Source organism: Staurois parvus, unplaced genomic scaffold, assembly GCF_062004578.1.
Source record: "Staurois parvus isolate SC_StPar_1 unplaced genomic scaffold, SC_StPar_1.0 ptg000438l, whole genome shotgun sequence".
Classification (NCBI taxonomy): Eukaryota; Metazoa; Chordata; class Amphibia; order Anura; family Ranidae; genus Staurois; species Staurois parvus.
The window spans coordinates 7,450,632-7,471,118 of record NW_028318234.1 but is presented as its reverse complement, the minus strand read 5'-3'; the positions used below and the strand labels follow the sequence as shown (position 1 = coordinate 7,471,118).

General features: G+C 45.0%; 1 protein-coding gene across 4 annotated transcripts in view; it reads right to left on the bottom strand.

Annotated features, from left to right (window-relative positions):
- Positions 1 to 20,487, bottom strand: part of CPLANE1 (ciliogenesis and planar polarity effector complex subunit 1) — a 163,988-nt gene that overhangs the window by 17,043 nt on the left and 126,458 nt on the right. For 2 of the 4 annotated variants that reach the window (XM_089687835.1, XM_089687837.1), the window contains 7 exons: positions 20,158 to 20,393; positions 19,157 to 19,247; positions 17,487 to 17,627; positions 12,519 to 12,552; positions 6,019 to 6,150; positions 4,882 to 5,041; positions 3,769 to 3,830 (listed from right to left, as the gene is read on the bottom strand). In XM_089687835.1, coding sequence (XP_089543961.1) covers positions 3,769 to 3,830; positions 4,882 to 5,041; positions 6,019 to 6,150; positions 12,519 to 12,552; positions 17,487 to 17,627; positions 19,157 to 19,247; positions 20,158 to 20,393 — 856 coding nt within the window. The remainder of the gene's footprint in view (positions 1 to 3,768; positions 3,831 to 4,881; positions 5,042 to 6,018; positions 6,151 to 12,518; positions 12,553 to 17,486; positions 17,628 to 19,156; positions 19,248 to 20,157; positions 20,394 to 20,487) is intronic. The other 2 variants (XM_089687836.1, XM_089687838.1) reach the window with 2 other exon arrangements.

Genomic DNA, 20,487 nt, shown 5'->3' with positions numbered 1-20,487 from the left:
AGGATGGATCTGGATGAGGTTGCGTATTTATATCTGCTAGTGTTTGATGACAGGGAGTATGCTTATCAAACTCTGAAGGAGTATACCCGGGATGAACTGCTAGAATGTATACGGCTCGCTCATGTTCTAGTAGATCAGGGCACAGAGTTCTCTGAGGTGCAGCCTTTGATTGAGGTTTGTGCTGAGTTGGTTTCATCTGGTACCCCCGAATGCAGGGATACATTTTTGCCACCATTTAGTGCAGACCAGGTAGAGTCCCTGGTGTGGTTATTAGAGGATGATGTGGGTTACTTTCTGGAGCGTTATTCCACATGTTCACCACAGACACTAAGAGATTGTATAAACGCAGTGCAGTCATTGACCAGACAGGCTTTGTGTAAGCTCAGCTTTGTTCAACCCATACTGCAGACATGGACAGACTTGTTGCACCCAGCCTCAGTCAGCTTACAAAGACCCAGTCCTGCTTCTAATCTATTTCCTCAAAGCTCTATTCCTGCATTCCCAACAGCTCCTCCTGCCCTGCTATCTACCGCATGTCAGTCCCCTGTTCCCACTCGCTGCACCTATCCTGCCTTTAACCCTGTAAAAAAGCCCTCTGTAGAGACTGTTCCTTCCCCTGTTCCATCCTCCAGCTCTTCTCTGTCTCCAGCTGCTCCATTCGTTTGCAGACATGCGTTTACTTGCAGTGCTCCAGTAGTTAAAACCAGAAAAAAGCGAAAATTCTTTCCAACCAATACCATCCTGCCAGTATCCAAACCGGTGAACCTGCCTTCCGTGGTTCAGCCTGAAGCCTCTACTCGGCCTGAAGCCTCTACTCGGCCTGAAGCCTCTACTCGGCCTGAAGCCTCTACTCGGCCTAATGCCTCTACTCGGCCTGATGCCTCTACTCGGCCTGATGCCTCTACTCGGCCTGATGCCTCTACTCGGCCTGATGCCTCTACTCGGCCTGATGCCTCTACTCAGCCTGAAGCCTCTACTCAGCCTGAAGCCTCTACTCAGCCGGACGCCGGCATTCAGCCTGATGCCTCTACCCAGCATGATGAACTGATCCAGTCTGACGATCCTATTAGGCCAGTTGACTCGATGCCCGCTGTTGATCCAGATGATCCGGTACCTGATCTGGTGCCTGCTGTCGTGCCAATTGACTCAGAGCACGCTGTCGTACCTGGTGACTCGGTGCCCACTGCCTTGCCAGATGACGCGGTGCCCGCTGGCGAGCCAAATGACCTGATGCCTGGTGACCCAGTGCCCGCTGTCATACCTGGTGACCCGATGCCCGCTGTCGAGCCAGACGACCCAATGCCTGGTGACCCGGTGCCCACTGCCTTGCCAGATGATGCGGTGCCCGCTGGCAAGCCAAATGACCTGATGCCTGGTGACCCAGTGCCCGCTGTCATACCTGGTGACCCGATGCCCGCTGTCGAGCCAGACAATCCGGTACCTGATGACCCGGTGCCCACTGTCGTGCCTGTTGACTCGGAGCCCACTGCCTTGCCAGATGACGCGGTGCCCGCTGTCGAGCCAAATGACCTGATGCCTGGTGACCCGATGCCCGCTGTCCAGCCAGACGATTCAATGTCTGCCCCAGTGCCCTTGGTCATGCCAGTTGACTCGGAGCCCACTGTCGTGCCTGGTGACTCGGTGCCCGCCGCTTCGCCTGGGGGCCCGAGACCTGTCGCTCCGCCTGGGGGTCCGGCGCCCGCCGCCCCGCCTGGGGGCCTGAGACCTGTCGCTCCGCCTGAGGGCCCGAGACCTGTCGCTCCATCTGGGGGTCCGGCGCCCGCCGCTCCGCCTGAGGGCCCGAGACCTGTCGCTCCGCCTGGGGGTCCGGCGCCCGCCGCTCCGCCTGAGGGCCCGAGACCTGTCGCTCCGCCTGGGGGTCCGGCGCCCGCCGCTCAGCCTGAGGGCCCGAGACCTGTCGCTCCGCCTGGGGGTCCGGCGCCCGCCGCTCCGCCTGAGGGCCCGAGACCTGTCGCTCCGCCTGGGGGTCCGGCGCCCGCCGCTCTGCCCGGGGGCCCGATGCCTGTTGCCCCGCCCGGGGGCCCGATGCCTGTTGCCCCGCCCGGGGGCCCGACGCCTGTCGCCCCGCCCGGGGGCCCGACGCCTGTCGCCCCGCCCGGGGGCCCGACGCCCGTCGCCCCTCCTGGGGGCCCGGTGCCTGTCGCCCCGCCCGGGGGCCCGGTGCCTGACGCCCCGCCCGGGGGCCCGGTGCCTGCTGCTCCGCCCGGGGGCCCGGTGCCTGCTGCTCCGCCCGGGGGCCCGGTGCCTGTTGCTCCGCCTGGGGGCCCGGTGCCTGCTGCCCCGCCTGGGGGCCCGCTGCCTGCTGCTCCGCCTGGTGGCCCGCTGCCTGCTGCTTCGCCTGGTAATCCGATGTGCCTCTGCCCGGAGTCCTGCCCGATGTGCCTCTGCCCGGAGTCCTGCCCGATGTGCCTCTGCCCGGAGTCCTGCCCGATGTGCCTCTGCCCGGAGTCCTGCCCGATGTGCCTCTGCCCGGAGTCCTGCCCGATGTGCCTCTGCCCGGAGTCCAGCCCGGTGTGCCTCTGCCCGGAGTCCAGCCCGGTGTGCCTCTGCCCGATGTGCCTCTGCCTGGAGTCCAGCCCGATGTGCCTCTGCCCGGAGTCCAGCCCGATGTGCCTCTGCCCGGAGTCCAGCCCGGTGTGCCTCTGCCCGATGTGCCTCTGCCTGGAGTCCAGCCCGATGTGCCTCTGCCCGGAGTCCAGCCCGATGTGCCTCTGCCCGGAGTCCAGCCCGATGTGCCTCTGCCCGGAGTCCAGCCCGGTGTGCCTCTGCCCGATGTGCCTCTGCCCGGAGTCCAGCCCGATGTGCCTCTGCCCGGAGTCCAGCCCGATGTGCCTCTGCCCGGAGTCCAGCCCGATGTGCCTCTGCCCGGAGTCCAGCCCGATGTGCCGCTGCCCGGAGTCCTGCCCGGTGTGCCTCTGCCCGGAGTCCTGCCCGGTGTGCCAGTCTTTGATATCCCGCCAGTTACCAGACCCGGGCGGTGGAACATTTTGCCCAGCTAGGACTTGAGGGGGGGATACTGTCAGGAATGGACTGGCCAGCAATAGTGGGACTCAGCTGCCTTATGAGCTGCAGTACCAGGGCTGGCCAGCGGGTGCTCCCAGCAATCAGAGACTCAACCTTGCAGCCAGTCAAACACCTGGAACTAATTATACTGGTTTATTTAAGGGACATTCAGACCTGCAGACTCTGCCTTGGTGTGGTGTTTCTCTTGGGCCCTGTATCCTGTTCCTGCTCTCTGTTCCTGTCTGATTCTCTGCTGACCCTGCTCTGATCCCTGGCTTGTCTGACCATTCTCCTCTGCCTGACCCTCTGTACCACGCTGCCCGCTACCTGCTGAACCTGGCCTGTGACCCCGACCATTCTCCGCTTGCTCCCCCTGGACCTACCTGCCCGACTGATATTGACCCGGCCTGCCTGACGACGCTTGCATTGTATGTACTGTTATCTGTGGGTGGTTTGGTTTGTTTGCACTGTGTTATGTTTTAGTATTGCACTGCGTTTATGTTTGTATGGTTAGTGTTAATAAATTACATTGTTTATAACATATCTGAAGTCTGCGTTTCCCTGCGTCAGTCACACACCTCTGGTCACACCCGGGAGCCCTGACAGATAACTTGTATAAACCCCAAAATGCTGAAGACAATCGATATGTCTAGGGAAGTTAAACGGTCAGCTTCTAGGGGACAGGGGGGTTGATGTCAGAGCTATCTAAATGAGTAAACTGGAGTAAATGAAGGCCTGACTTACCGGTCCTTCTCATTTTTCAATCTCTGGGTTTGCCATATTGATTTTGAGGAAACCAACGTGTTCTGAAAGGGACAAGCACTTACTGTTATAAAAAGGGAAAAACAATAAAACCAATTTCCATGTTTAAGTATTTCTTCAATAGACTTTACATCAAGCAAAGATAAGAATGGGACCCCAGAGCTTGCACCTTTAAACAAGTCAACATTATGACGGGTTCCCTCTAAAACGAACGTTGAAAAAAAAAACAAGCATATACTTTTATTACCAAATTGCATTTTCTCGGTGAACAAAATCAAGTCATAAATAATGGATGAGTCTCCACCTAGCAGCTGTGTTGTAGCTATGTAGATAAGTAGATGAAGTGACACAATTCAACACACTCCTCCACTTCACATAGGGTGAGGAAGTGTATAAACAGTACCTATTGTGCACCGTTAACATATATACTCTATATATATATATATATATATATATATATATATATATAAATTTTCTTCCTATGACCTTATGCATTGGCATCCATGATTACAGTCTTGGGATAATTGATGCTTTATATAATTGAACACTACAGGGAGTTTGCATACTGCTATTAACAACTGAAAAAATGATCGGTTTGAAAAAATGTTATAAGCGTTTACAAAAAGGAAAGTTGGGAACAAACAAAAAAAAATAAAAAATCCGTATTTTAACATATCTGTTTACTCTGCAGTCAATTGGGAAGACAGTATTGTCCTATGTGTGTGTAAATGTGTTGTAGATAACGCACTACATGTTATGTTAGCCTCTGGCTGCTTATGAAAATATAGTATCCTCTGCCAGCTGGTGAAATACTGTGAACCAGCAGGAAAGACATAGTAACCCTTCTTCATAGGTGACCAGAGACAAGACAAAGAAGTAAGGCTGCATTCACACCTGAGTGTTTCTTAGTTTGAAGCTCAGAGACTCAACAAGAAAAATCCCATTCATTTCAATGACCCCCTATTCATGCTCAGATGTGAAAGGGGGCCATTGAAATGAATGTGATTTGTTTGTTGAGCATCTCCGAGCCACAAAATGCTCAAGTGTGAATGCAGCCTAAAGGAGAGCAACAAGAGAAAATCTCATTTCACGTACAGCTTGGTGGTGTGGATGGAATGGCTTGTGTTCTCTCTCTCTCAATTCTTCCAACTTCTTCCTGTATTCTGCCAGGCGCTCCCTCTGTTTCTTCTTCATCCACATCCGCAGCTCTGCTCTGTCCTTCTGGCTTTTCTTTGAAGTATTTTGACTCCTTTTCCTGTGAGTACAAAGCAGCTGATGTGCCTTTAAATAACCCCTTTCAGTAAATGAGACAGTGTTGGCTGAGAGTAAATCTGGCCATACATTGATCAAAATTCAGCTGGATTAGCATGGACTGGCCGAGTTTTGATCAGTGTGTGGCCATGCCCACTCGACAGATCGATTCCTGGTGAAGGAACATGTAGGAAAAACTTGCTCAATCAGTAGCTGTAGCCAATCGGTTGCAGTCGCTGACCAATGTTTTCTGACAGCAATGGGAACCACTGTCAGAATACATAATTTCAGTGAGGGGGATTTCTCCATCCACCTTACTAAAAAAAAAATACCAGGCCAGTTTAAGGCCTCATTCACACCATAAACAGAGACCTATGTGTGTTTCTGCATCTCTATCTGCAAGGGCAAAAAGAAAACATATTTTATGTGTGTTGATCACTATTGTCATGTGCGTGTTTTTTTCTGTGCAGAAATATGCAATATATATGCATTTTTCTGTGCAGGAAAAAAAACTTGCATGACACCAGCATTGTGGTGCAAACAGGACACACAGAAAACAATTGTTTTCTTTATGTCTTTGCAGAGACCTACACTAGATAAACGCACATCTCTGCACATGGTGTTAACAAACCCAAAATATTCTGTGCAAGTAAAACCTGTCCAGCAGTTTGTAAGTACATATGGTGTGGAAAATCCATTATGAAAATGCAATAAAATATTTCTAAAAGCTGAAACTTTTTACATTGTATAGACAGAATAGGGATCAGGTAAAATCACTGTCAGTTTTTTTTTTCTTCTGTGTGTCATTGAGGAGATTCCCCTTCACTCTCTATCCCATAGATACAACAGGAAGTGGAGTAAATCTCTCCAGAGGAGGGAAAATCTCTTCTTAAGACAGTTTAATCAGATCAGTAATAATCATGATCAGGGAAGTACATACATTTTTTTCACTTTCTTGGTGACATAGTAAACGGTTCTTACGTGGAAATGGCCTGTGCTTGTGTTTCAGTCAGTCCAAGTTCTGAAGCAGACACCCCTCCATCTATGAGATCAGTCAGAATGTCGGCAATGTCGCTGAGCCCGGTCATCTGGAGCTGCTCACTTACAGTACTGCTGAAAAATCGAGTCAGCTCAGTGCAGCTCACATGAAACATACCATCTTTGGCCATTATTGGCAAGTAATAAATATATAAAAAGTGAATAACTCCCTTGCTTACAAATCCAGGAACAGACACTTTACTGTTCATTTAAAAGGATGTGTTCTCAAAGCCAGTCCATTTGATTAGGCTTTGGTGGGAGCAGCCAAGTGTTGTAAGCAATCTCCAGGGCAGTGATCTGATGGACAGGTTTAATTTAACTATTTCCCAATAAGCATTTGACACATTGAAGAACTGAATGCTTCCTTCAGAGCCTAAAGACTGTCGTACACTGACCTCAACTCAGCCAGTCCCTGTCCCTGCTGAACCGGCTGAATTTCAATCAGTGTGTGGTAGTCCTCACTTGACAGAAGTCAATCATTTCATCAATTTCTGTGGAAGGAACATGTTGGAAACCTTTGCTGCATCAAATAAATTATGGTTTATATGGCTACATTACTCCTCATCAGAGAAGCTCCACAATCAACTCTCTCATTAATAAGGTCTGAGCTGAATGACACTTGGGATGGGACCCTTCCTTCTCTTACTCCTTTAGAGGCTTCTTCCTAGTTTACTCCGTCCTTACTTCTTCATTTAGGTCTACTTCACAGCTCATTCAATTAAGGTTTTTGTTCAACAGTATTGATACCCCTTTTTCCTTTATTTTGGAACCCTCGTGTCTACTATTACACCACCCCCCCCCTTTTATTTTTTTTCCTTTCCTTCCTAATACAAGTATCTAGTCATTTGATGAGTGCATTGTCTGCCTTCACCTTTGGTGCAGGGGATGTACTTGCTTTGTCTGACAGATATACAGGTGAAACTCGAAAAATTAGAATATCATGCAAAAGTTCATTTATTTCAGTAATGCAACTTAAAAGGTGAAACTAATATATGAGATAGACTCATTACATGCAAAGCAAGATAGTTCAAACCATGATTTGTCATAATTGTGATGATTATGGCTTACAGCTCATGAAAACCCCAAATCCACAATCTCAGAAAATTAGAATATTACATGCAATCAATAAAACAAGGATTGTACATAGAACAATATCGGACCTCTAAAAGTATTAGCATGCATATTACTTGGTTTGGGCCCCTTTTGCAGCAATTACTGCCTCAATGCGGCGTGGCATGGAAGCTATCAGCCTGTGGCACTGCTGAGGTGTTTTGGAAGACCAGGATGCTTCAATAGCGGCCTTCAGCTCTTCTGCATTGTTCAGTCTCATGTCTCTCATCTTTCTCTTGGCAATGCCCCATAGGTTCCCTATGGGGTTCAGGTCAGGCGAGTTTGCTGGCCAATCAAGCACAGTAATCCCACGGTCATTGAACCAGGTTTTGGTGCTTTTGGCAGTGTGGGCAGGTGCCAAGTCCTGCTGGAAAATGAAGTCAGCATCCCCATAAAGCTCGTCTGCGGAAGGAAGCATGAAGTGCTCAAAAATCTCCTGGTAGACAGCTGCGTTGACCCTGGACCTAATGAAGCACAGTGGACCAACACCAGCAGATGACATGGCTCCCCAAATCAACACAGACAGTGGAAACTTCACACTGGACTTCAAACATCTTGCAGTGTGTGCCTCTCCATTCTTCCTCCATACTCTGGGTTCTTGGTTTCCAAATGAGATGCAAAAGTTGCTCTCATCAGAAAAGAGGGCTTTGGACCACTGAGCAACAGACCAGGTCCTGTTTTTCTTTAGCCCAGGTAAGACGCTTCTGACATTTTTTTTTGTTCAGGAGCAGCTTGACAAGAGGAATACGTCATTTGAAGCCCATGTCCAGGATCCGCCTGTGTGTGGTGGCTCTTGATGCACTGACTCCAGCCTCAGTCCACTCCTTGTGAAAGTCCCCAACACTTTTGAATGGCCTTTTCCTGACAATCCTCTCCAGGCTGCGGTCATCCCTGCTGCTTTTGCACCTTTTTCTTCCACACAACGTTCTATTAATGTGCTTTGATACAGCACTTTGGGAACATCCAACTTCTTTTGCAATTACCTTTTGAGGCTTTCCCTCCTTATGGAGGGTGTCAATGATGGTTTTCTGCACAACTGTCAGGTCAGCAGTCTTTCCCATGATTGTGATTCCTACTGAACCAGACTGAGAGACCATTTAAAGGCTCAGGAACCCTTTGCAGGTGTTATGGCTTAATTAGCTGATTAGAGTGGGACACTTTGAGCCGAGAATATTGCACCTTTTCACAATATTCTAATTTTCTGAGATTGTGGATTTGGGGTTTTCATGAGCTGTAAGTCATGATCATCACAATTATGACAAATCACGGCTTGAACTATATTGCTTTGCATGTAATGAGTCTATCTCATATATTAGTCTCACCTTTTAAGTTGCATTACTGAAATAAATGAACTTTTGATAAAATTGAGTTTTATAGCACCTTTGTTCAGCTCATTACAGGAAAGTAAGGTAATTATATAACTTAGATTACAAAATCTTCAGATACTCAAATTAGTTGATGAAAAAATAAATACGCCTCCATCTAGTATTTTGCTTGACCTCCATGATTTGTAAGGACAACACCAAGTGTGCTAGGAATGGATTGAACAACTTGGTGACATATTGCAACATCAATCTTTTTCCATTCTTCAAGAATGACTTCTTTTAAAAGCCTGGATCCTGGATGGTGAGTGATGCTCAACTTGTCTCTTCAGAATTCCCCATAGGTGTTTGATTGGGTTCAGATCAGGAGACATACTTGTCCACTGAATCACTTGCACCCTGTTTTTCTTAAGAAATGTAACAGTGGCCTTAGATGTGTGTTTTGTATCATTGTCAAGTTGGAAAAGTGCATGCCGACCAAGGGCACAGAGTGATGGTAGCATCTTCTCTTTCAATATAGAGCAGTAGATCTGTGAATTCATGATACCATCAATGAAATGCAGCTCCCCGACACCAGCAGCACTCATGCAACCCCACAGAAGGACACTGCCACCACCATGCTTCACTGTAGGCACCATACATTTTTCTTTGTACTTCTCACCTTTGCGACTCCATACAGTTTTGAAGCCATCAGTTCCAAAACATTTATCTTGGTCTCATCACTCCAGAGTATAGAGTAATAGCTAACTGCAGTGAACTTGCATGGTGATTTTCTTCAACTTTCCCATCAGAAGACACTCCTGTCAAGGTGTTAACTTTCGTGGATGGAATGGGCGGGATATATTAGGCAGCAAGTGAACATGTTGTCCCTGAAGATGGTGTGTTGAAAGCCGAAAAAACGGGATAGTGTAAAGATCTGAGTAACTTTGAAAAGCGCCAAATTGTAATGGATAGATGACTGGGTCAGAGTATCTGTAACACTGCAACTCTTGTCACATGTTCCTGATCTGCAGTGGTCAGGACCTGCCAAAAGTGATCCAAGGAAGAAAAACATGAGGAGCGAAGGCTAACCCATGTAGTCTGATCCAAAAAAAGAGCTACTGTAAGGCACATGAGCATCAGAACCAGACCACGGAACAATGGAAGAAGGTGGCCTGGTCTGATGAATTCAAAGAATGGTTTGAGGAACGCAATAAAGAGTTCAATGTGTGGACTTGGCCTCCGAATTCTCCAGATCTCAATCCAAACAAGCATCTGTGGAATGTGCTGGAAAACAGGTCCGATCTATGGAGGCCCCACCTCGCAACTAACATGACTTAAAGGATCTGCCACTGACGGCTTGGTGTCAAATACCACAGCATACCTTCAGAGGTCGACTGGAGTCCATGGCTTAACAAAGTGAAAGCAACTGGGAACAACAGCAACTCAGCCATGAAGTGGTAGGCCACATAAAATGACAGAGCGGGGTCAGCGAATGCTGAAACACATAATGGCGCAGAAGTCACCAACCTACTGCAAAGTCAATAGCTAAAGACCTGTACCACACTTGAATTCAATGATTTGGAGAGGTGTTCCCGTACTTTTGGCAAAATAGTGTATATATACACTGCTCAAAAAAATTAAAGGAACACTTTTTAACCAGAGCATAGCATGAAGTCAATTAAACTCCTGGGATATTGATCTGGTCAGTTAAGTAGCAGAGGGGGTCAGTTTCAGCTGCTTTGGTGTTAATGAAATTAACAACAGGTGCACTAGATGGGCAACAATGAGATGACTCCCCAAAACAAGAATGGTTTTACGGCGGAGACCACTGATATTTTTTTCCATACTCATCTTTTCTTAGTGCTTTTCACTAGTTTTGCATTTGGCTAGGGTCAGTGTTAGTACTGGTAGCATGAGGCGATACCCTACAGAGGTTGCACAGGCAGTCCAACTCCTCCAGGATGGCACATCAATAGGTGCCATTACTAGAAGGTTTGCTTTGTCTCCCAGCACAGTTTCAAGAGCATGGAGGAGATTCCAGGAGACAGATAGTTAATCTAGGAGAGCTTGACAGGGCCATAGAAGGTCCTTAACCCATCAGCAGGACCAGTATCTGCTCCTTTGTGCATGGAGGAACAGGATGAGCACTGCCAGAGCCCTACAAAATGACCGCCACCAGGCCACTGGTGTGAATGTCTCTGACCAAACAATCAAAAGCAGACTTCATGAGGGTGGCCTGAGGGCCCGATGTCCTCTAGTGGGCCCTGTGCTTACTGCCCGGCACCATAGAGCTCTATTGGCATTTGCCATTGAACACCAGAATTGGAAGGTCCGCCACTGGCACTCTGTGCTCTTTACAGATGAGAGCAGGTTCACCCTAAGCACATGTGACAGACGTGAAAGGGTCTGGAGAAGCTGTGGAGAACGTTATGCTGCCCAGAACATCATTCAGCATGACCGTTTTGGTGGTGGGTCAGTGATGGTCTGGGGAGGCATATCCATGGAGAGACGCACAGACCTCTACAGGCTAAGCAATGGCACCCAGACTGCCATTAGGTATCGGGATGAAATCCTTGGACTCCTTGTCAGACCCTACACTGGTGCAGTGGGTCCTGGGTTCCTCCTGGTGCACGACAATGCCCAGCCTAATGTGGCAAGAGTATGCAGGCAGTTCCTGGAGGATGAAGGAATTGATACCACTGAATGTCTCCCAAGCTCGCCTGACCTAAATCCATTAGAACACATCTGGGATATCACGTTTTTGTCCATCCGACACTGCCAGGTTGCACCTCGGACTGTCCAGGAGCTCAATGATGCCCTGATCCAGATCTGGGAGGAAATACCCCATGTTGTTAGGCATACATACAAGCATGTGGGGGCTATACAAACTACTGAGTACCATTTTGAGATGCTGCAATGAAATTTCAGCAAAACGGACTAGCCTGCTGCATCAATTTTTCACTTTGATTTTTGGGGTGTCTATGAATTCAGACCTCTGTAGGTTGATCACTTTCATTTCCATCAAATGATGGGGCATCCTTACGTTCCTAACACATTACCCAGTCCATATCAGTATAGATATCCAGCATTATATTTTTCCCCATTGAGACCTGATGTGTTTTCAAAGTGTTCCTTTACGTTTTCGAGCAGTGTTTATAATGCTTAACAATGCAAGATATGGAACAATGATTTCTCTAAAATTGGGTTCAGGGCTCAGTAATTAAGGGTCACATGTGTTCTATTTCAGGGTGAGCATGCAAGTTACAATGTCCATAAATCAACTAACAACTATAAATTGAAAAGGCCTATCTTACTGAAAGCAAATTGGTTGAGATTGAGTTAAAAAATATAATTTTCTGGGTTTTTGCCAGTATGTAAAAAAATTGCATCCAAGTCAAAGGATCTGATACTGTCAATGTTAGGATATATACTGGGGAACAGGATTTTGATTAAATAGTTTGGCATGGAAGCAAACGACTATATGTTGGAAGAGCGAATCACCTCCTAGACTCCAACAGTGGATAACGGTCCTTAATGATAATAGGCTGAAAAAGTTCATAGAACACACAAGCTTTCATTAAGTTCAACAGGTTATTGTCAAAATGGTAAGTAGGTAGGTTACTGTTTTAGTACATACCGTCAAGTGCAGTTCCTAATAAATAATGGAATATACATCACTTCAAGACTAAAATTTAAACAATAATTTCCTATTTAGGAGTAGCATAAGGTGAGCGAGAATACACAATCCTCAACTTGAATCTGCTACAAACATTATCTGTATCTGAATCTCCAGGACAAATATGCACTTAAAAGCACTTTCTCATAATCTATAATGTTAGAAGGAGAGAAAGACACTCAAATGGCATATTAATGCCAAGATGTATATGTTTGCCAGCTAAGAGAAATCTTAAAAAAAAATACACAAAATTATTGAAAACATTTATTAGATAAAATGTGGTTTTATAAAAAAAAATGTCAAAGACAGATATAAAATGAGGCTCAAGTCATAGCCTAGAGGAATTCTCTTACCTTTTCTTTATGTTGCGTTTGTATTGCTGATGATCTGGAACAAGATGAAGGTGTTAGTTATGATCCGTGTTAGTGATCTGAGCTCACAGTCTCTCCCGTGTAGGAATGAACCTGATCTTAATACACAACTTCTCATTGCTAGGTGACCCAGAGACATCCAGAAACAGTTACTCAATTACTCCCCAGGGACACCTTGTACTAAGTCGTATGAGGTGACATCTGCAATTTACAGATCAATGCTCACATACAATAAAAAACAGAAACACATAAAACAAATTCACCCAGGTGTAAAAATCTGATTATGGTAAAATTGTACAACACATTACATTGTATGTGCATCTATGCAGGAAGCCAGTGAATGTCTTAGATTTTAGGTTTCTTTGACCAACACCATATTTTGCATCAATTGTGCCATAACCCATTTGTTGTATAATTGTTGCAAGTTGTTCTTAAATGGGCAACAGAGCTTGCATATTCCTTTCCCTGCTTGTTTTCAATGAGGACCAGAAACTAGCAAACCAGAAAACACAGATGCGAGCTAATGATGGTTAAAAAGAGTTTAATAAATCCTTCTGGCCTTGTCAACACCATGTGCAAACACGCAAGTTTTTCTGCACGCCTTTTACAAGGACACAAATAAAACAATTGTTTTCTATGTGCCCTTTTCACACCAGAACACTAGCATCACATGCAGATTTTTCCTGCGTAGGAATATGCAACGTCAGGGGCATATCTTCAAATCAGCGGGCCTGTGTGCAAGATCAAAAGTGGGCCCTAGGCATTGATAAAAAATAAAAATGCGGCGTGGCTTAAAGGGGATGTGGTTAGATAGAATCTGAGATGACTTACATAGTGCAGAATGCAGTTGTGTTAAACAGGGAATGTATAGTGCGGAATGTACTGCAATGGGTGGTATGTGCAGGAGAGGGGTGTGGAGTGTATGGCGGCGGGTGTAATGTGCAGGAGAGGAATGCAGAGTGTATGGAGGTGAGTATCATATGCAGGAGAGAAGTGCTGAGTGTATGGCGGTGGGTGGTATGTGTAGGAGAGGAGTGCTGAGTGTATGGCGGTGGGTGGTATGTGTAGGAGGGGAGTGCTGAGTGTATGGCGGTGGGTGGTATGTGTAGGAGAGGAGTGCTGAGTGTATGGCGGTGGGTGGTATGTGTAGGAGAGGAGTGCTGAGTGTATGGCGGTGGGTAGTATGTGTAGGAGAGGAGTGCTGAGTGTATGGCGGTGGGTGGTATGTGTAGGAGGGGAGTGCTGAGTGTATGGCGGTGGATAGTATGTGTAGAAGAGGAGTGCTGAGTGTACGGCGGTGGGTAGTATGTGTAGGAAAGGCGTGTGGAGTAGATAGCAGTGGGTGGTATGTGTAGGAGAGGAGTGCTGAGTGTATGGCGGCGGGTAGTATGTGTAGGAGAGGAGTGCTGAGTGTACGGCGGTGGGTAGTATGTGTAGGAATGGCGTGTGAAGTAGATAGCGGTGGGTGGTATGTGCAGAAGAGGACTGTAGAGTGTATGGCAGTGAGTATTATGTGCAAGAGAAGAGTGCTGAGTGTACCACGGAGGGTAGTATGTGCAGGGAGAGGAGTGCGGAGTGTATGGCAGTGGGTAGTATGTCCAGGATGGTGTCAGTAGGGCAGTGGATGGTGCCAATAGTTCTTTATTTTTACAATTTTATTCTTTTACAATTTAATTTTTTATTATTTCTTTCATTTTTACAAAATGCTTTTGGGGGCCAGTGGATGGTGTCAGTAGGGTAGTAGACGGTGTCATTAGAGCAATGGACAGAGTCTGACTTTTTTTTTATTTAAGTTTTTATAATTTTATTTTTTATTATTTTCTAAAATTTAAAATTTATTTTTGTATTATTTTTCTCACAATGATTTGCGGGGGGGCAGTGGATAGTGTCAGTAGTTTTTTATTATTATTTTTTTTTTTATTATTGTTTTTTACAATTGATTTTTTTTATTATTATTTTTTTCACATTGCTTTTTTGTGGAGGAAAATGGACAGGGTAGGTAGGGCAGTGGACAGTGTCAGTAATTTTTTTTGTTTTTATTTTTTACAATTTATTTTTTTTTCATAATGCTTCACAATGCATCTCCCCTTTGACACAGAGAAAGGGACTGAGGACAGATATTCCCCAGTCACTTTCTCTGTGTCCTCAGCAGCACTGAAGATGAATGAACAGGAGACAGAGGCTCCTCTTCATTCATAAACTGAAGCATCGTAAACACAGTATACAATGCTTCAGTTATGAATGGACAGAGTCGGTACCAATCACTGACTCTACTCATTTATAAAAAGAAGGGGCATGTTTACTTGCTCCTTCCTCCACTCTCCATCCTCCCAGATCCCCCGCAGCGCACAGTGGGAGAGGAGAGAAGCCAGCAGTGCTGCGGAGGGACAAGGGGGGACAAGGAGCACACAGTGGGGCCGGGGGAGCACACAGGGGACCCAGAAAGGAAGGAAAATCTGATGGGCAGTCAGGGGTGATCGGTATGGTGGTGGGGGCAGTTACAAGCACTGATCTTCCTGTATGGCTTTTCAATGAAGCAGCTGAAATTCACAAGAAGGAGAGGAGGAGAATCGCCTTTCAGCTGCTTCATAGAAAACCATACAGGGAAATTGGTGCTTGTAACTGCCCCCACCACCGCATGGGTCACCAATGACTGTCAAAGTTCACCTGCTGCAGGAGGTACCAACCAGGGACAGATGGGTGCAGTGTGGCTCAGAGTACAGTACTTCCCCCCTCACACCCCCCCCCGCGCATGCAGTGAATACCTTGAACCCATGGATGATACTCCACTGTGCAACGTGTATTAAACTCATGCACATGAACACTGATTTAAAGTCGTGTATCTGCAAGTGAAATCTGCAAGTTTTTCTGCACTTTTGGTGTACACGAGGCCTTACAGTTAGTTCACACACTAGTTTACTGTTACCAAAAGTTTTTCTAGAAATTAAGACAAGGGCATACAATACGAGCTCAGAGGTTACAGTGGTAGTTACACTACATTAAACAACACAAAATTAGTGCCTGCAGGGCTATGGTGACATTTTAGATGACGTGGACAAACATTTGACAGGGTAGACAGGTCATGTGCCAAGACCAGGCTGAAGGGCGTAGGGCATAGGAATGGACATCTCATATGTCTAGGAAGGTCCATAATAGTAACTCTGTTGTGGAGTGTAGTTGAACCAGATGTGTAATCTGGGCATAATCTTACATACACAAAGGCCTCCACATGATTTGGATTTATGCACAGTGTGTCTATTGAACCTGGGTCTGTTTGAATTTTAGGATTTGGGTTTGCAGGGATCATAAATTATACCAGGGAACCAGAATGGGTAAGAGCAATTTGAGCAGATATGGCATTTTGAAGGCGTGGTTGAGACTGAGTCAAGGGATAGGAATATGAGGACAGCAGCTCTCTAAACTTAAATTACTCCAAGACCAGGATAGCAGTGATTCCTTGCTTCACTTAGACTTTGACCTGCCACCTCAATAAGTTCTTACATCGAGTCTTTATGTTCTGATGTTGGAGTGTTGTACGTGTGAACTGACCTAGGCCTTTGATGATTAAATATGCCTTGACTGAAGTGGTGATATGGGTGAGCACCAGTTACTTTACAATAATCTACTGTTTGTAATTATGTACCCTGTTAGTTTATGGGTCATTGGGTTTGTGAACTCCCCCCCCCCCCCCACACTTTTTTTTCATTTTCTACTCTTTCCTCCTCTTCATGTACTCCTGCAATTACTATGTAGATATGTCTCTAGCCAATACATTTCCATCTATGGCATCATCACACTTTCATGTATATTGACATGTTCATTTATTTGATTAAAACTGAGTTTAAAAAAAAATTACTCCAAGACCTCACTTACATGGCTACTGAGGGGGTAACACCACCCCTAATATACACTACAAATATTAATTCGGATACAAAAATGAGACCACCCTGGCACCAAAAAATAGGATCTACAATATCAGTTAAATTAGAAAATATAGCTGTTTATTACAATTGGAAATGTAAAAACATAGCAGAATAAATTCATATAGGCCATATAATGCAACATATACACAGAAGTAAAAAAAAAACCTTTCACCCAAAATCCCTCCCCGCTATTGTACTCAACCATGTAGGCTTATTACAGCCTGTATAGCACTATAGTATAATTTTCTCTACGCATTTCATAAAATCCATCCACTTCCTCAGGAGTATATGGATGAAGGTAAAATTCATGTTACATAGAAAGTATTGCTATAGTAAAACAAGCTTTCTTATATTTCAACAGAGCAGCATGTAGCATCCATGAGCATCATATTGTAAGAGAAAACCAAAGAAGGAACAAAATTGTAGGACCACAGAAAATGAGTTATCCGTTGTCCCAACATTTAAGGGGTAATCTGACAGCCATAAATCAACAGTCATATATTGGACACCATCCTGCATAGTAGCCTCTCAAGGACAATCCTACACAGAAGATGGAGCTATGAGATCCCAGTCGGGCTCTTCTAAGGGTGTGCCAACATGATCCTTATACCCTGAGCTGTATTAAGCATCACATGAGAAGGCTGCACAGTTCCTAATGCCGTGCCCATCAGCACTGTAATCAGAGTATTTTTTTTCACTTCTGTGTATGTTGAAATATATGGCCTATATGATTTTATCCATGTATGTTTACTATAGAATTTTAAATGTGTTGTAATAAATGTCTATATTTTCTAATTGAAATGGTATCGCAGCTCTCAAAGTTGCCTGAGAAAGGGGTATGCTTTCTTTCTATAAGAGGATGTGAGCAGAATGCCTAAGCAAAGAAGCATAGGAGTCCATTGAAATGGGTTTGCAGAGACTGTGGGGAGGGACACACACGTTTTCATGAGCAATGCCCACAATGATGCTAAATATCTTGGGGTGTGTGATCATCTTAAGACACATAAAACAGAAACTTATAATGTACCTGTTTGAGGACGAGTGTCGGGTTTTGCATTGATAAAGACCTCTAGAGGTTGTTTATGTAACCTAATAGTTCGGGGGTTGGGCAGTGTAAACTCCTCTTCCTCAGCCAGCTCCTCCAATACCATCTCATTGGGAGTCAGTCCTAAACACAAAAAATTTTATAATTACCGTATAGAGATATGGCCAGCACAGAGCACTGCAGACTCTCCAATATGAACTTCCCTCAAGAGGAAGAAACAGTTTGTTCCTGAACTTTTCTCCATGTGTCCGATTTGGTACCTGGACTTAGTCAACTCTTGTTAAATGCCGACTTAAAGTGCATGTATTGTGAGACCAGTATTTAAAACACTTACCTACATGCATGGGCAATTTTAAAACTTTTTCACGTACATGTTAAAACCTTTTTTTTTTTTTTCTTTGCTAGAAAATTACTTAGAACTCCCAAACATTATACATTTCTGAAAGCAGAGGACCTGGAGAATAAAATAGTGGCTGTTGCAATTTTTTATGCTACACAATATTTACACAGCCATTTCTCAAACACATATTTTCAGGAAAAAATACACTTAAATGAATTTTAGCATACACAAACACAATATAATATCCAAATGTTGCTAAAATATAAAATAAATATAAAAGTAAATAAATACCAGACATTTCAAGATGTAAAATTGCACACGCCTGTGAAATGGCAACAACTACGGTAATTAAAACTGTCCATAGGCAATAATTGAAAAGCTTTTACAGGTTAAAGGATATCAGTTTAGAGTTAAACGTAACCTATGGTACAAGAAGCCATGATCCTGGTACACCCGCTTGCCTCCCAGGCTCTGGGCAGCAAGCAGTTAGGCTGCCATGTTAACCTCTCCATAAATATGTTAGCTGCATGGTTGTCATGCTAATGCATTGGCTTCAATACCTGAGTTACTGACCTGAAACCAGCATAGAGATGAAAAATTCCAACTTGGAATATACTTTATATATTTGTATCTGGTTTGTGACTCAGAAATACTAAGACAGACAAAGCCTGGTATCCCATTCATTTCCATTCCATATTATTTGCCTTACTGTTTGATGGCTTATTCATAGAAACACATTACATTTTTCTATGCATGTGTACAAGAACTGAGGGGCTGTCTGGAGGCATTAGTAGTTACCTGTGGGTTGCACAGTTTTGATTAGACAGGAATCTGGACAAAGGTAAGAGTAGGACTTTGGGAAGGATTCTCTTATTGCTGTCTGTGTATGCACTGGGGAGATTACCCCTCTTTCCTGTCCTGGTGACAAGGTGTCACAGAATAGGTAGAGGTGGGGACAAGCATACAACAAGTAAAGTCAAAGGAACTTGTTCACAGACTCCAAATAAATAAGTCCTCTTTAGGCCCCATGCACACTGGGCATTTAGCCGATGGAGGAACAGGTGACTTGTCCGGTCCCACTGACGGTGGCCTGTCAAACCCTATGAAAGGCTGACAGCCGCTGAGGCTGGACAGGGCACCTAGCAGTGCGAACATTTTGGGTAGTATACGCCCAGGGACAAATGCTCGGAATGCAAAGTAGGAGCCTTTTTTGTGTTGAAACAAACATTCCACAAGACCAGACATTAAAAAGCAGCTGACAAGATAACCCTTATTTCACAAGGCTAGGTAGACTCTACTGGAAGCCACTTACCACTTCCTGGGACAGCAGGCTCTCTAAAACGATGGACTTCTTTAGGGTCTGGGTCCATTGCAGTTGCCAGATTTTCTATCGTATTGACCAGCTGCCATCATAACAACAAATCACAAAGGTAGACAGTCACATAAATACATTCTGCTATGTTTCTTCCCATATGTTTTTAAGGCTCTTAGTATTTTTTTTTTTATTGTGTACTTTTAGATGACTTAACTGTACCTTACACTGACCCTGATAATTCAAATTTCCTGCAAGAACAGGCTCTAATCAGTAGTGCCAACTGTCCTTCACGCTGGCTATAAATTGGACTTTTAAGAATCAGTTACACTTGTGGCAGATCACTCTTCAAAGGGTGTTTGACAGGCGGTAAGGATGTATTATGTCACCTCCTCACTGCCTGTTTTAACTCCTAAAATCCTCCAGCACAACTAAGTGCATTGCACAAGGTTGCGGTGTGGCCCCATTCGGGTCAGCGCCTCATGCTCAATGGGTGGCACCACTTGCTGAGTATAAAGGGATAATTTGCGTTGTGTCACAATGCCTAACATTCCAGCCATGGCATGTGTACACCCCCTTTATCTCCTTTGCAGGTTAGGGAGGAAAAACAAGGCTCAACTGTGTGTTTATACTAACCCCCCCACCCCCTTAAACTGCAAGTGTAAATTAGGAATTCAATGTTTGACATCTCAACAAAAGTAAGCAAACACCAGTAAATATTTTGTGGCCATTTTTTTTAAACTCATGATTTTAGGTGACAAGCCTTGTATGTTAAATGGTGGTTTATACAGAGAAATTATAAAACAATATGTCCAAAATCTTAAACTCTGTTAACAGCTAACATTTATGCACCTTCAATGTTGTCATGCCATTTACGAGCATTTCAAATCTCCCAAAATTGAGGTTGCTTCTGGCAAGCCTTACTGTTCTTTCTCAGCTGAAATTTATCAGACCTAAACCCCAAATACAGTACTAGTTAGCTGTAATGTGTTATTGCTTACCAGTTCGGTATTGACAAAGTCTCTATCCATGCTCTCTGCCATATTCTGCAAGGCTCTTAGCTGGACATCCATCTCTTTCAGTCTACAGAATGCATCATTGTTTTCTAGGTCCCTAGGTGTCCAAACTCTTGGAAAAGATTCTTCAGTCCACTCTGGCTGTAAAACACCATTTACAGTGGCGGGGTGGCCATCCTCTAACCTTGGTTGGCTCTGAAGTATATCTGATGAATAAATCCCTAAAATCAAAATAAAGGCAATGTATTTAAAAAAAGGAGAAAAGGAAAACGAGGACACTTAGCTCATGGCAATCAATAAAATAACTCCTTTAAT